General features: G+C 40.2%; 1 protein-coding gene across 1 annotated transcript in view; it reads right to left on the bottom strand.

The window, feature by feature from the left end:
- Positions 1–855: 855 nt before the first annotated feature.
- Positions 856–13707, bottom strand: part of LOC114766652 (NT-3 growth factor receptor-like) — a 164381-nt gene continuing 151529 nt past the window's right edge. The window contains 3 exon segments of the mRNA XM_028957667.1: positions 856–2549; positions 3994–4152; positions 13369–13612. Coding sequence (XP_028813500.1) covers positions 2364–2549; positions 3994–4152; positions 13369–13612 — 589 coding nt within the window. The 3' untranslated portion in view covers positions 856–2363.

Below are 13707 nucleotides of genomic sequence, written 5' to 3'. Positions count from 1 at the left end.
CGAATGCCCTCCAATCACATTTTAAAGGCTATCTAGGGAAGGCCAGGCCTACAAAGTCATTTCATTGGTTATTTCCAGCGGCTGGTGCACACCAAAGCCATTTAGAGTTACCGCAGTGCACTGGAGGACACAAAGCCCTTGGGCCTGTCACCTTCCATGTCAAGCCCCCCAATTCCTCCTCAGCTGGACTGCGGATCATGCCTAAATTCTGTTATTCTCAGCAGGTACAATACAGATCTCCCTTTCATTATCCTCCACCATGCATGGCCTCCAAGCTCCAAACGTCCTCTTCTCACCCTAATCTATCAAGAACCACCTCCTCTAGATCACACACTGGCTGTCACCTCTGAACACCCTTACCATACCCCTCCCCAATCTCCAATGGCTATAATCAATTAGAATCTTCCCCTCCCATTAACTCCAATCTCACTCCCCACACTCTTCTTCTCAACCACAACCACATGTTCTATGGAAAAAAAGTTCTGAGGAAATCCTGACACACTGTCACGTCCATCACCTGTTGTCCTTCCATCACCTGTTGACACACTTCACTACTGTCAGAAAACACACTGAGTACAGGGGCTGCATGCATCAAATGACCACAGCATTTCAAACCAACTTCACATAACGGGAGCCTTCAGTGGACAGTGGAGCCGTGCAGTTCAGCATTCATAAATAATGTATACAGGAGAAAAAAGACAGAAGTACAGAGGAGGCTGTTAGGAAATTTTACATTTCAGCTAGAAACATTTAATTACCAGAGTAGAATTTAGAAGAAAGGGCAGTATATATCACTAAAATCTATTGTTGGTTTTCATTAGTGTATAATCACCTCTACCTATGAATCATTGTGTTTTGTGAGTTTTTAGAGTTCCCATTTAGATCAGCATTCCATATAAACTACCATGCTCTTGGATCTCAAGCCAGGTGTAAAAGACCATAAAGCTTTCTATTGGCCTAAGGCCTGAAAAAACTTTCCAGGAGTCCATCATATTCCATATTCAATGCATTGTGAATAATATAGATACTCCAAGATTCCATTTGTCTAAAGACATATTTAAATCAAGTCAGAAGGGAAATTTCACAGTTGTGAAATGCACTATATGATGTAATGTTCTACAAGGTAAAAGCTACCATGCTGGTCTGAAGGATCCTGGTTTTAAAGCATATACCTTCATAAATAAAATATTGGTTTAACTTGAAACATCTGTATTTGGGAGTTCTTTGGGAATTTAATTTCAACATTTACACACTGAAATGGCCAAGAGGTGAACAGCCCTCTCTTCAGTCCTGATGGATGGATTAATGAATTAATGGTTGCCTGGCAGGACATGGACACGTGGAATGTCAAATTTGCTGACTTTCACACTTAGTTTCCCACACAATTCTGTCTCTCTCTCTCTCTCTCTCTCTCTCTCTCTAACAAGAATGACTTTTAAAATAACTTCATAAACTGGACTGGGTGGTAATAGATGTCATTAAATGTCACTCCAATGGTGCTTAAATATACCTTAAAAAAATTAAGCATACATTCTGTGAGTGTCTGGGTAAATTACAACTAAAATACAAAATGAAAAAAATATATAAATTATTAAATAAATAAATTTTCAAAAGTCATAGTATTTATGAAGTTCACTCACCATAACTGTACGCCAAAGAACAAAAAATGTCTACATAAGAAATTAAGTTAACATACTTGTAACACAATGTACATTATATACATTCAGTTTTACATAAATTTTAATTGATTGGTGGCTCTTCCTTTCCAAGGAGTTCTTTCGTTCACTAGAAAGCTTTTCTCCCATTCCTAGTATTCAAAGCCCTATTGGATAGCTCCTTGAGAGGCAGAGGAAAGGTCCAGCAAATCAGAGTGCAGTAAGGCTTTTTCCCTGCCAATAGTCTGACAACAACAAAGCAGTGGTCCAAAAGATTGTCCACCCTTAGCAAGAAACTTGGCAGCCATCAACGCTGTGAAAAAAAAAAAAAAATTATCTAGAGACAAATTATGAGTGTTTGTGTAAAAAAATAAAAATAAATTAAATCAGAAAATACCGAATTTAAACCACAATACCAAATTGAACAGAAAGTGTCCTCAATTTGTATGAAATTATTTCCATGTTGTTGAATTTTGAAAGTAGGCTGTTTTAAGAACAAAGAATGAAAAAAGGGGAAATCCGCTTCATACAGTATAACTGTACATTAATATATGCAGGTAAACAAAATGTAAAAGTGCTTTTTTCATTTTTAAAGGACTCTTATCGAAAGATGTAGCAGGCACTTAAGTCCCCACACTGTTGTTAGTGTCTGAGCACGGAGTGAACAGGTCCATGTGGTTTTGGGTTCTTCCTGGATTGATGCAGACTCTAGCCCAGGATGTCAAGGTAGACCGGTGTGGCTTTGCCCAAAGCATACAGAATCTTCTGGATATCTTTAACGTTGAGTCGCTGCTGCGGCTCCCGCTGCCAGCAGCCCAGCATGATGTCGTACACCTCCTTAGGACAGAGCCGTGGCCGCTCCAGCACGCGCCCTTGAGTGATGCAATCAATGACCTGCAGGGCAGAGACAGTCAAGAATAGTTACCCCCTTCAGCAATGTTCCAGAACGGTCATTTTTATCATCCTCAATTTAAATACTATTTTTTTAAACTGTTACAATTCACTCAAAACTCCTGCCAATATTGTCCAATTCAAACCATTTAAATGTTTTGGGCTCAAGCTATTGTTGAGAATAAAACAATTAATGTCTTCAAATAAATGTTTCCCATAAGATGTTTCCAAACTGTGTTATTAAGGATGAGTTATTGAGGTCATATTTGCACCTAACGCAAAAGTCTGCAAAGTTATTAATCTCTTTCATTCATCAGGACTACAAAAGTCCAAAAGTTACTGTTACTTTATAATCATGATCTGCATAGCCTGCATCCATCACAATTCATATATATTTGAGGACTGTTATAATTCCAGTCACTACACAATGAAAGGCTCTATCCACTGTGATGACCAATGATGATAGCAGCCAAAAATACAAGCAATTCTGATATTCTCAAAATGTCCCATTCATAATACAGATTCAAAAAGCAATCAATGTTGCATGGCCATCTCATCTCTATTCTATTCTATTACCGATTTCATCCATTATGCAGCCAATAGTGTATATACTGTTTTTTTAACAATACTAATTGAGTAGCTCACTTAATTTCCTGAAAAAATACATTAAAGAAAATAATACATCTATAAATAAATGGATTTTATTTATGCATAATTGAATAGTGACGACAAGGTTAATTTCTTATCGCCCTCATTTGTATGTGACATGGCACACAAGGATTAATTTGCCTTTTTTTTTCAATTACAGCTGACCATGGAGCAAATGAGCTGTGAATTAACGTGTGTGTGTATGTGCATGTGAAATCAGTGATGGTTGAAGTGTCCAGACAGATTGGTGTGGTTATGACTGATTATGACTGTCAGTCCTTGTGACACACACCACTCATGGTCCATCCATTTAATTGGTCGGCTTTTGTCAACGTGGATTAAGTCTTAATTGATTCCATTCCTCTTTAAACATGGTGCCCACAGGCAACACTTAAAAATAGAGCAATTTGCTGCTCTTGCTGCACAATTCTGTGGCTGGATAAAAAATGCTGTGAATTAGTGGTCCCCCCCTCAGTCTCCGTTGAAGACCGTTATTACATTTGACAATGGCCTTGTCCGGGGAAACAAGGATTACTCAGCCATTACATAACGCTGAATTAAAGGAGGTGCATGACTAACAGGGGAAGTCACTGCCATCTTTAGCAAACAGAATAAACTGTGATCCTTGAAGGTCACAAGCTGATTACAGATTTTAATAGAATTCTTGTGAAGAACAGCTAACTGCAGTAAGTATTTTTCTCATTCTATGTGTGTGTGTGGAGCTGAGCAGTTCTGACTGGTTAGCATGGTCCTCTGAAAGATTATTGTAGAAAACTGCTGGTGCGACTGTGTGCAGTACCTCATTGTTGGCTAATTGGAACCACGGCTGCTTGCCGTAAGTGAAAATCTCCCAGAGGATTACACCAAAGCTCCAGACATCACTCTCTGTGGTGAACTTCCTGTACATGATGCTCTCAGGTGGCATCCAGCGGATCGGTAGCATAGTGTGCCCCCCCACCTAACAAGGAAAATAAGAAAAGATTTAATAACCACAACAATAAGACTTGCTCACTGACTTAATTTCAACAAGGCTGTGGGTTCTGGAGCCTAAAGCAGGGGTTTAGGCCCACTGACACCTAAAGCCAATTTTGAGCCATCAGTTGTCCTAGTCTGCATGCATCTGTATGGTGGGAGAAAACCGAAGAACTGGTGGAGACCCTCGAGATGACACACACACAAGATGAAATGCTAGAGTAAAAATGATTTTAATATGCCATCTGTAAGATGGGATGTTACCTGGCTGAAAGAGTCATGGCACAATAGTGGTTAAAAGGATGAGCAGTTTCTAATTTATTAAGACCGGTAAATTAATATTGCAGTTACATGTAAATATTGTGTGTAAAAAAGTTACCAATGTTACAGATAACCCCAAAATAAAAGAAAGGAGAAAAGAAGGGACAGAGAAAAGCCAGGAGAAACAGACAAATAAGAAAAGACTCCCAGTTACCGATGGAAAAGAAGATGGAAGCCCAGAGATCACAAGAGAAATTCCTTGTATATATTTGACACCCATGAAGTTGCTACAGACCAATCAGAATTAGTTGTTTCTGTCCTGTCATGCCCCCTGTGTCTCCCGTCTGGGGCAGACAAAGAGAGCAGGCGATCCTAATGCTTCGCACCTTTTATTCGGGGGAAGGCTGTTAAATGCGGTAATGCTGTTTGACAAAGATATGGAGAAAAATGAGGCAATGACCTCTCCTACAAGACAAAATGCTGCAGAAGCATTGTGGTCCTGCAGAATGTCCCATCTTACACATCCAATAGCAATTATACATACATTAAGATCTAATAATTATTGCTAGGTCTAATAATATAACTAATAACAATAATAATTATTATAATATAAATAAATAAATACATAAAAGTTTTATAGTGGGACTTTATCCTTCACTATCCTTCCTGCCTGGGGAGTTTCCTGGTTCGAAGTGATCATGTCACATGGCCAACCTCCCCATCTGTTAGTCGCCTGCTGGGACTCTAGCACACTATCTGGATGCTAATTCATTATACACATTCATGAAGTGACTGCAATAACCTTTATATGGCATACATTTCTGAATGTATTGAATTGTAATCCAGTGCTGACTATAGGAGAATGGGATCCCCTTGCTGAGTCTAGGGTCCCCTCAAGGTGGCCCTAGACTCAGTTACCTATGTTTCCTATGGCTAGCTACCCTGGGGCCTTGAGCACTATCTATTTGTTAGGTGCTTTGTGTACAAAAAAGTGCCATATAAATAAATGTATATTAATTGATTGATACAGCTCATAACACCTCTCATTACTCCCAGTAGAGAAAACGAATATGGAGAATTTCATATGAACTTAATAAAACAACAGGATGGGGCTGAGTCCCAAAACTGGTGATGAAAATGGCAAAATAAAATGGCACTAGTCAAATGAAAATGAGGCTTCATACTCGGGATGGGTGAGGTGAGGATATTCAGAACCCAGCAGTTGTCACGTCCGTGAGCTGAATGAAGCACAGAGGTGGGACATAATGCAAACAATGATTTATTAAACAAAAACCAAACTGACGTGAGGACCGAAACAGGGGAAACAAAAGGAGAAAAAAAAATACAAACAAACCAGCAGGCTTTTGCCGATTGACAGAACTGAAAATAACTAAGCTCATTAGTTGCATGGTCCACATAAAATGTCGCAGCCCTGACCGACTGCTCCAACAAGTCCTTTATAACCTACCCTGCTGTCATGCAGATTGGTGCCAGGTGCGTCTCCAGGGGCACCCAATCGTGACAGCAGTGAACATTACTTTTCTAAATGCAGTGCTTTATGAAAGTGATGTGATTGTCATTGTGAAACACTGCAGCACAGCACTCGGTGCACACAACGAAATGTGTCCTCTGCTTTTAACCATCACCCTTAGTGAGCAGTGGGCAGCCATGGCAGGTGCCCAGGGAGCAGTGTGTGGGGACAGTACTTTGCTCAGTGGCACCTCAGTGACACCTTGGTGGCTCGGGATTCGAATCGACAACCTTCTGATTTATGATAGTTGTTAGCAAGAGCAACTGATTGATTTAAAAAAAGCCTTGATAAGAACCCAGTGTGTCTGCAGCATGTACTGATGTGTTCAGAGCTTCTTGTATCTCCTTTGTTCAAACAAAGTTCACATCTCACTCTATCTAACAAAGTAATTTTCTCTTTTGATAAAAGTGCTAGCACAGTCTTTGAGCAATCCACAATCCTCTTTCCATGGGGTTGTTACATTTTGTGAGATTAAATGTTCTTTATATTATTAAAATCTTTAGACTCCTTGCAGTAATTAAGGTTACGGATACATTCTAATTTTGTTCATGGATGAATAGATAGATAGATAGATGGATTGATGGATAGAGCTGTTTTTTTTGTGAAAGAAGGGGTAAAGCATGAATCCTTTGAAAAAGTATGGGGAAAAAGGCATCAATGACAATTGACAGCTTTGGGCCTTTGGAGGGGACGTGTGAAGGATCCATCAGAGCCCATCCCCACTGTCAGATATTAATTGATCAAAACAATCAGAGATTAATCATGTCTGAGTTCCTCCACATCAGTTCCTCCACATCATAATCAGATGTTTTTAAAAATTACTTTATGTCTTATGTTATTAGCGTCAAATTTAATTATAATCTCTGCTGGATGCACAAGACTGCCAATGACAAATGTGCATTTATTGTCACTTTCAGCCTTTAAGTGGACGGCGTTCATTAGCATCACATGCTAGTGGGGTCATAGCATTGGGTGAGTGTGGAAATAAAAGGGCTGCATCGGCCGTGACACATTACCTCAACAGCTGCAGAGCCTGTAATTCATAACGCAACTAAAACATCAGCCTGCCTCCATTCTACAATTATTTATTAAGAGCTAAAAGTCACACTGATTCTATCCTATAGTGTTCCACCTTATTCTAATCATCTGCTATACTATCACAAAAGTTTTATACACACACACACACACACACACGTGTGTGTATATATATATATATATATATATATATATATATATATATATATATACACACACACATACACACATGTGTGTGTGTGTGTGTGTGTGTGTGTGTTTTAAAAATCTGTGTTTTAACCATACTGTGAACTAGGCTGGCTTGAGGCTCTTCTGACCCAATATGCGTTTTAAAAAGGACTATGTGCTTGCCAAGGATGCCAGTGGAAAAGTCAGTAAATTACCATGCACAGAGAGAACACAGAAAGTAGCAATTTGTTAATACAGAGAATCCAAGACCAACAATGTGCAATCAGCCAACAAATTTCCTGTGTCACCCCGAACTAATTTTCAAACAGTGAACAAGTCTTGTAGATTGACATTCAAAGATCTTTCATAGGTCATTTGGGACATCCTGTAACACTTTACGATATACTTTGGTTTTCAAAAATGTTCTACTTTTTATAATTTTAGCCTGAAAATAACTATTAAATCACTAACATGTTTGGAACATTGGCTACAATGTGCCAGGGGAGCCTCATATTAAAGCTGGACATAATAAGGGTCCATCTTTTTGTAACCTGAACCATACTGTGAACTAGGCTGGCTTGAGGCTCTTCTGACCCAATATGTGTTTTAAAAAGGACTATGTGCTTTTCAGCAAATTACCTCCTCCCTTGAGACATTAACTCTATATTTTTCTCTTCCTCACACTCACCTGAGTCCCAGCAGTATGCACTGTGGGTCAGGCTGTATATTCTGCTCTGAGAATTAAAGCTTGTAATATTTGTTTATACGAAGTTTGACCTTTTATACAGTTACAACTACTTTGAATTTTTGAGCCTCTACAGTCTTTTTACAAAGTAAAACTTTCAATAAACTCACACATGCACACCTGCAAGCAAGAGGGAAAAGAGAAAACAGAGAAAGCTTTAGAGGGGTTAAAGGTCAGCGAGAACTGAGTGATGTCAGGGACCCAAACATGAGCCTAAAGTAGGAAGGCAAAAATGTATGTTTGCTTGGTTGTCTCTGAGGGTGTCTGATTGTCAAAGTTGGTTGAACAGTACATGACAGTGGGCTGTTTATCAGACTTTAACAGCCAAGGAAACGATTTATGATTAAAGTCACTTGTCCACTCACTTGATAGTAAATGTGAAGTCATTGTGATACACAGCACAGCACACGGTGCACACAACGAAATGTGTCCTCTGCTATTAACCCATCACCCTTAGTGAGCAGTGGGCAGCCATGACAAGCTGCTCAGGGAGCTGCGGGTAAGTGGCAGATTGGGATTCAAACCGGCAACCTTCTGATTACAGGGCCGCTTCCTTAACCGCTAGGCCACCACTTAAACTTTGAAGTAGCACAAAATATTATAAACATTTGTTGGGTGTGTGTGTGTGTCAATATATATCTCAAAGTAAAACTCTCTCCTTGAAGTTTTGATGATTCGATAAATGGTGCAATATTGGTAGCTGCAATGTCCTTGCCTGTGAAGCAAAAACTGCAAGAAGCAACACAAAAAATATAGTGGAAAAACAGTATTTCTGTCATTCTCAAAACCTTTGGCCATGACTGTATTACTACTATTACTACAACAACAATAGGTTTTACTAAGCAGGTAAATTAATGCAGGGTTCATCTTTTTATATTAAGACACATTAATACTAACTAGTTTTAAGATAACTTTTTTCCTTTGTGCCCCCTTGATGGATGTGCCCTTAGCATTTGCCTATATTGCCTATGACAGGGGCGGCCCTGGATGAGTCTACTGTAATAGTGCCACAGTAGATGTATGCTACAACCAAATATTAACACCCCTAGTATGAAGTCCATCACTAAATCTACAGAATTCGATATGAAATTTGCACATTTTATCTTTAAACTGCATGTGAAGGACATTTAGAAAGTCAGACAAAACAAGCCAGTTTAAATTGATTTGAGTGGCTTTATTGAGTGGCTACTTTGTGTTATTACCCGCCATCATTAATGTCAGCATGTATCATGGGCTCAATGGGAGGAAGAATGAAAGAAGCAAGTCTCATTATAGGCATTATGGACATGCACTTGAATGTGTCCCAGACTCCCTACGAACACTCCAGCAATAGGCCAGAGGTCACATGGGCCACACCCACAATATCAGATGTTTTTGATGTGGATATTGAATGCTCTCCTCCATGTAAATGTCTCCTATTATGAGTTTTCTTTTTTTGCTTTTATATAGGTTTTAGTGGTCTATAGGGCTAATAATATATCTGAAGTCTCTTTCCAAAATTCAGCCTTTGTGCAGCGGTGGCCACTGAGATGCAAGTGAGCAAAGCACCGTCCCCACACACTGCTCCCCGGGCTCCTGTCATGGCTGCCCACTACTCACCAAGGGTGATGGGTTAAATGCAGAGGACACATTTCATTGTGCACCGTGTGCTGTGCTGCAGTGTTTCACAATGACAATCACTTCACTTTCACCTTCACTCAAAGCCATTTTGAGCTAGTCCCACAATGAGATTTCACCAGGACATGCCATTTTAAGTGAGCATTCATTCACAGAAATGACATCATCAACACTTTGTGTCAGCGTTTTTTTCCAGAAAAAATTTTAAATGAACACACTGGTTCTTCAGTGTCTCGTGTGATGAAACTATTTGTTCATTTGGAAGCCATGACGGTCGGTGGAGTTACTTTTTAAAGGGAGGGGTAGGAAATACTCTGCAAATGAAATGAAATTCTCATGATAAAGGGGAGGTAATCTTTCCCCTTATGAAGACATAAGGGGAGACATTACAGATCTGACCATTTGAGCTGCAAAGCAGAATGGCCAAAGCACTCTTTACACCTAACACCATATCTAGCCACTGCAGGAAAACAGACAGGCTAGGGAAACTCAACAATGTTAAATAATCTCACAAAGTGAGATTTTCATAATAGGGGATCTTTAAGTCAGTAGATCAGGCCTGCTTGGTAACTGGCAGGAAGTGAAAGTGAAGTGATTGTCATTGTGAAACACTGCAGCACAGCACACAGTGCACACAATTAAATGTGTCCTCTGCTTTTAACCCATCACCCTTGGTGGGCAGTGGGCAGCCATGGCAGGCGCCTGGGGAGCAATGTGTGTGGATAGTGCTTTTGCTCAGTGGAATCTGATTGGCACCTTGGTGGCTCCCTACCCATAGTAAGAATAGGACCTTCCAGGCAAGGGGAGCTATCAGCAACAAAGAGATTATTGTTGGCAAGTCATGGATCAGAGCATCCTGACCCAGTGACCCTGGGTCATCAATCAAAGAGAATCATTAGGGACAATGAGTTCTTTGTTTGTTAGCAAACAGGTTCACTGCTAATGCTATGTCCCCCACAGCATGTCCACGTCCTGTCACCATGTTGTCAGCATAAATCAGAATGGTCTGAAAATGGGGCAAGAGTACCTCCATCAGGTGTTGATACGTACCATGTGTAATTCAACAGGCCAAATAGTGATGTAGTCTAAAATTGACCCAATCCCTCCATCCTTCTTAGAAAGTAGAAAGTGTTTCTCCGTGCTTTGTGACTGGGCTAACCATGGGGCAGTGGTGACCTAGCAGTTAAGGAAGTGGCCCTGTAATCAGAAGTGGCCCTGTAAAGCACCAAAGCAAAGCACCGTCCCCTGTCATGGCTGCACACTGCTCACCGAGAGTGATGGTTAAATACAGAGGTCACATTTACCTCTGCAGAATTATTAGGAAAGTTGTATTTTTGAGGAATAATTTTATTATTGAACAACAACCATGTTCTCAATGAACCCAAAAACTCATTAATATCAAAGCTGAATGTTTTTGGAAATAGTTTTTAGTTTGTTTTTTATTTTTAGCTATTTTAGGGGGATATCTGTGTGTGCAGGTGACTATTACTGTGCATAATTATTAGGCAACTTAACAAAAAACACATATATACCCATTTCAATTATTTATTTTTACCAGTGAAACCAATATAACATCTCCACATTCACAAATATACATTTCTCACATTCAAAAACAAAACAAAAACAAATCAGCGACCAATATAGCCACCTTTCTTTGCAAGGACACTCAAAAGCCTGCCATCCATGGATTCTGTCAGTGTTTTGATCTGTTCACCATCAACATTGCATGCAGCAGCAACCACAGCCTCCCAGACACTGTTCAGAGAGGTGTACTGTTTTCCCTCCTTGTAAATCTCACATTTGATGATCGACCACAGGTTCTCAATGGAGTTCAGATCAGGTGAACAAGGAGGCCATGTCATTAGTTTTTTTTCTTTTATACCCTTTCTTGTCAGCCACGCTGTGGAGTACTTGGACGCATGTGATGGAGCATTGTCCTGCATGAAAATCATGTTTTTCTTGAAGGATGCAGACTTCTCCCTGTACCACTGCTTGAAGAAGGTGTCTTCCAGAAACTGGCAGTAGGACTGGGAGTTGAGCTTGACTCCATCCTCAACCCAAAAAGGCCCCACAAGCTCATCTTTGATGATACCAGCCCAAACCAGTACTCCACCTCCACCTTGCTGGCATCTGAGTTGGACTGGAGCTCTCTGCCCTTTACCAATCCAGCCACGGGCCCATCCATCTGGCCCATCAAGACTCACTCTCATTTCATCAGTCCATAAAACCTTAGAAAAATCAGTCTTGAGATATTTCTTGGCCCAGTCTTGACGTTTCAGCTTGTGTGTCTTGTTCAGTGGTGGTCGTCTTTCAGCCTTTCTTACCTTGGCCATGTCTCTGAGTATTGCACACCTTGTGCTTTTGGGCACTCCAGTGATGTTGCAGCTCTGAAATATGGCCAAATTGGTGGCAAGTGGCATCTTGGCAGCTGCACGCTTGACTTTTCTCAGTTCATGGGCAGTTATTTTGCTCTTGGTTTTTCCACACGCTTCTTGCAACCCTGTTGACTATTTTGAATGAAACGCTTGATTGTTCGATGATCATGCTTCAGAAGCTTTGCCATTTTAAGAGTGCTGCATCCCTCTGCAAGATATCTCACTATTTTTTACTTTTCTGAGCCTGTCAAGTCCTTCTTTTGACCCATTTGGCAAAGGAAAGGAAGTTGCCTAATAATTATGCACACCTGATATAGGGTGTTGATGTCATTAGACCACACCCCTTCTCATTACAGAGATGCACATCACCTAATATGCTTAATTGGTAGTAGGATTTCGAGCCTATACAGCTTGGAGTAAGACAACATGCATGAAGAGGATGATGTGGACAATATACTAATTTGCCTAATAATTCTGCACTCCCTGTATCTCTGTGCACCGTGTTCTGTGCTGCTGTGTATCACAATGACAATCACTTCACTTTTCACTTTCACACTTGGTGTTGGGCTTTTCCTGGAGAAACAAAAATAAATTACCACGTTTCACCTTGCCAGATCATATGGCGACTGTGGATTTTATGACAGTGACCACCACAGTAGCACATTTTCATCAATCACAATGTAACTTCTGAGATATTCTTTTTTTCGAAAATTAAATCAGGTGGAAAGTGACTGATCATGCAGCCTTGAAAACTAGAATGAGTTAATTCTGGAAAATATGTCTGCTATGAGTGGGGTTGAGTAAATTGTATTTCGTAATATCAAAGATTTTGCAGCTTCATCTTATATTCAAGTTGCTAAGCTTTATTTCAAAGAAATTCATAAATTCACAAAATTCCACATTACCTGCCCCTTTTTCTATGTCACTTGCATGTCATTTTAAAACATAACGTTATAGCTGATTGTTGTAAATATTTTTGACTTCACAGATATGAGCCTCAACCAAAAGCCCAAAAGAATGTAATGAACATATGCCTTTTAAAGTCATTTTGCTGCAGTGTTCCCTACTCTTATCTTTGTGAAACTTCCATAGACAACCTAATAATACACCATTGTGAAGGGACTAAATAGAAAAATAAAAAGTAATGACAATCACTTCACTTTACTTTGACGTTTCTGTCTTATTTAAACAGAACCCCTGGTACAGGAATGCATTGTCTGGGTTGATATTCCACAACCCCTAATCCCCCAACCATACAGGTAATGTTGTCTGTTGACCCTACTGCCACATGAAGAAGTTCTAGTTTCAGAGTCTGTAGATGAAAGTGGGACTTTCATGTGATAAAACAAAAAACGGTGCAGATTCACTCTGTGATTGAAATGATTCAGGTACTCTCTGAAAAATCAGTGCTACTTAAGTATGGAATACAAATATGGAATTACAAATGCAACATTTCTTCTCGGCTCTTACCCTGTAGTAGTCAGTGCTGTATATATCTCTTGACATTCCGAAGTCACCAATCTTCACAAGCAACCCATTGCCCACCAAACAATTGCGAGTGGCCAGGTCACGGTGCACAAAATGCTGGGAGCCCAGGTACACCATCCCAGCTGCAATCTGACTGGCGATGTGCAGCATCTGTGAAAGGCCCAGCTCCCCATTGGTCTGCAGGGGCTGTCCGTCAACAAGGATCATGGCATCTGGCCCATGGGCTCTGCGAGAAGACACAGTACGTTTTCTAAAAAGCACTGACCGCCACATTGATAACAGTGTTGTCATTTGCATTACAGTCAGTAAGAGGTGACTGAT

This window comes from Denticeps clupeoides, chromosome 17 (assembly GCF_900700375.1).
Source record: "Denticeps clupeoides chromosome 17, fDenClu1.1, whole genome shotgun sequence".
Classification (NCBI taxonomy): Eukaryota; Metazoa; Chordata; class Actinopteri; order Clupeiformes; family Denticipitidae; genus Denticeps; species Denticeps clupeoides.
Note: the sequence above shows the minus strand (reverse complement) of the source record. Positions and strands in the feature narration are given on the sequence as shown.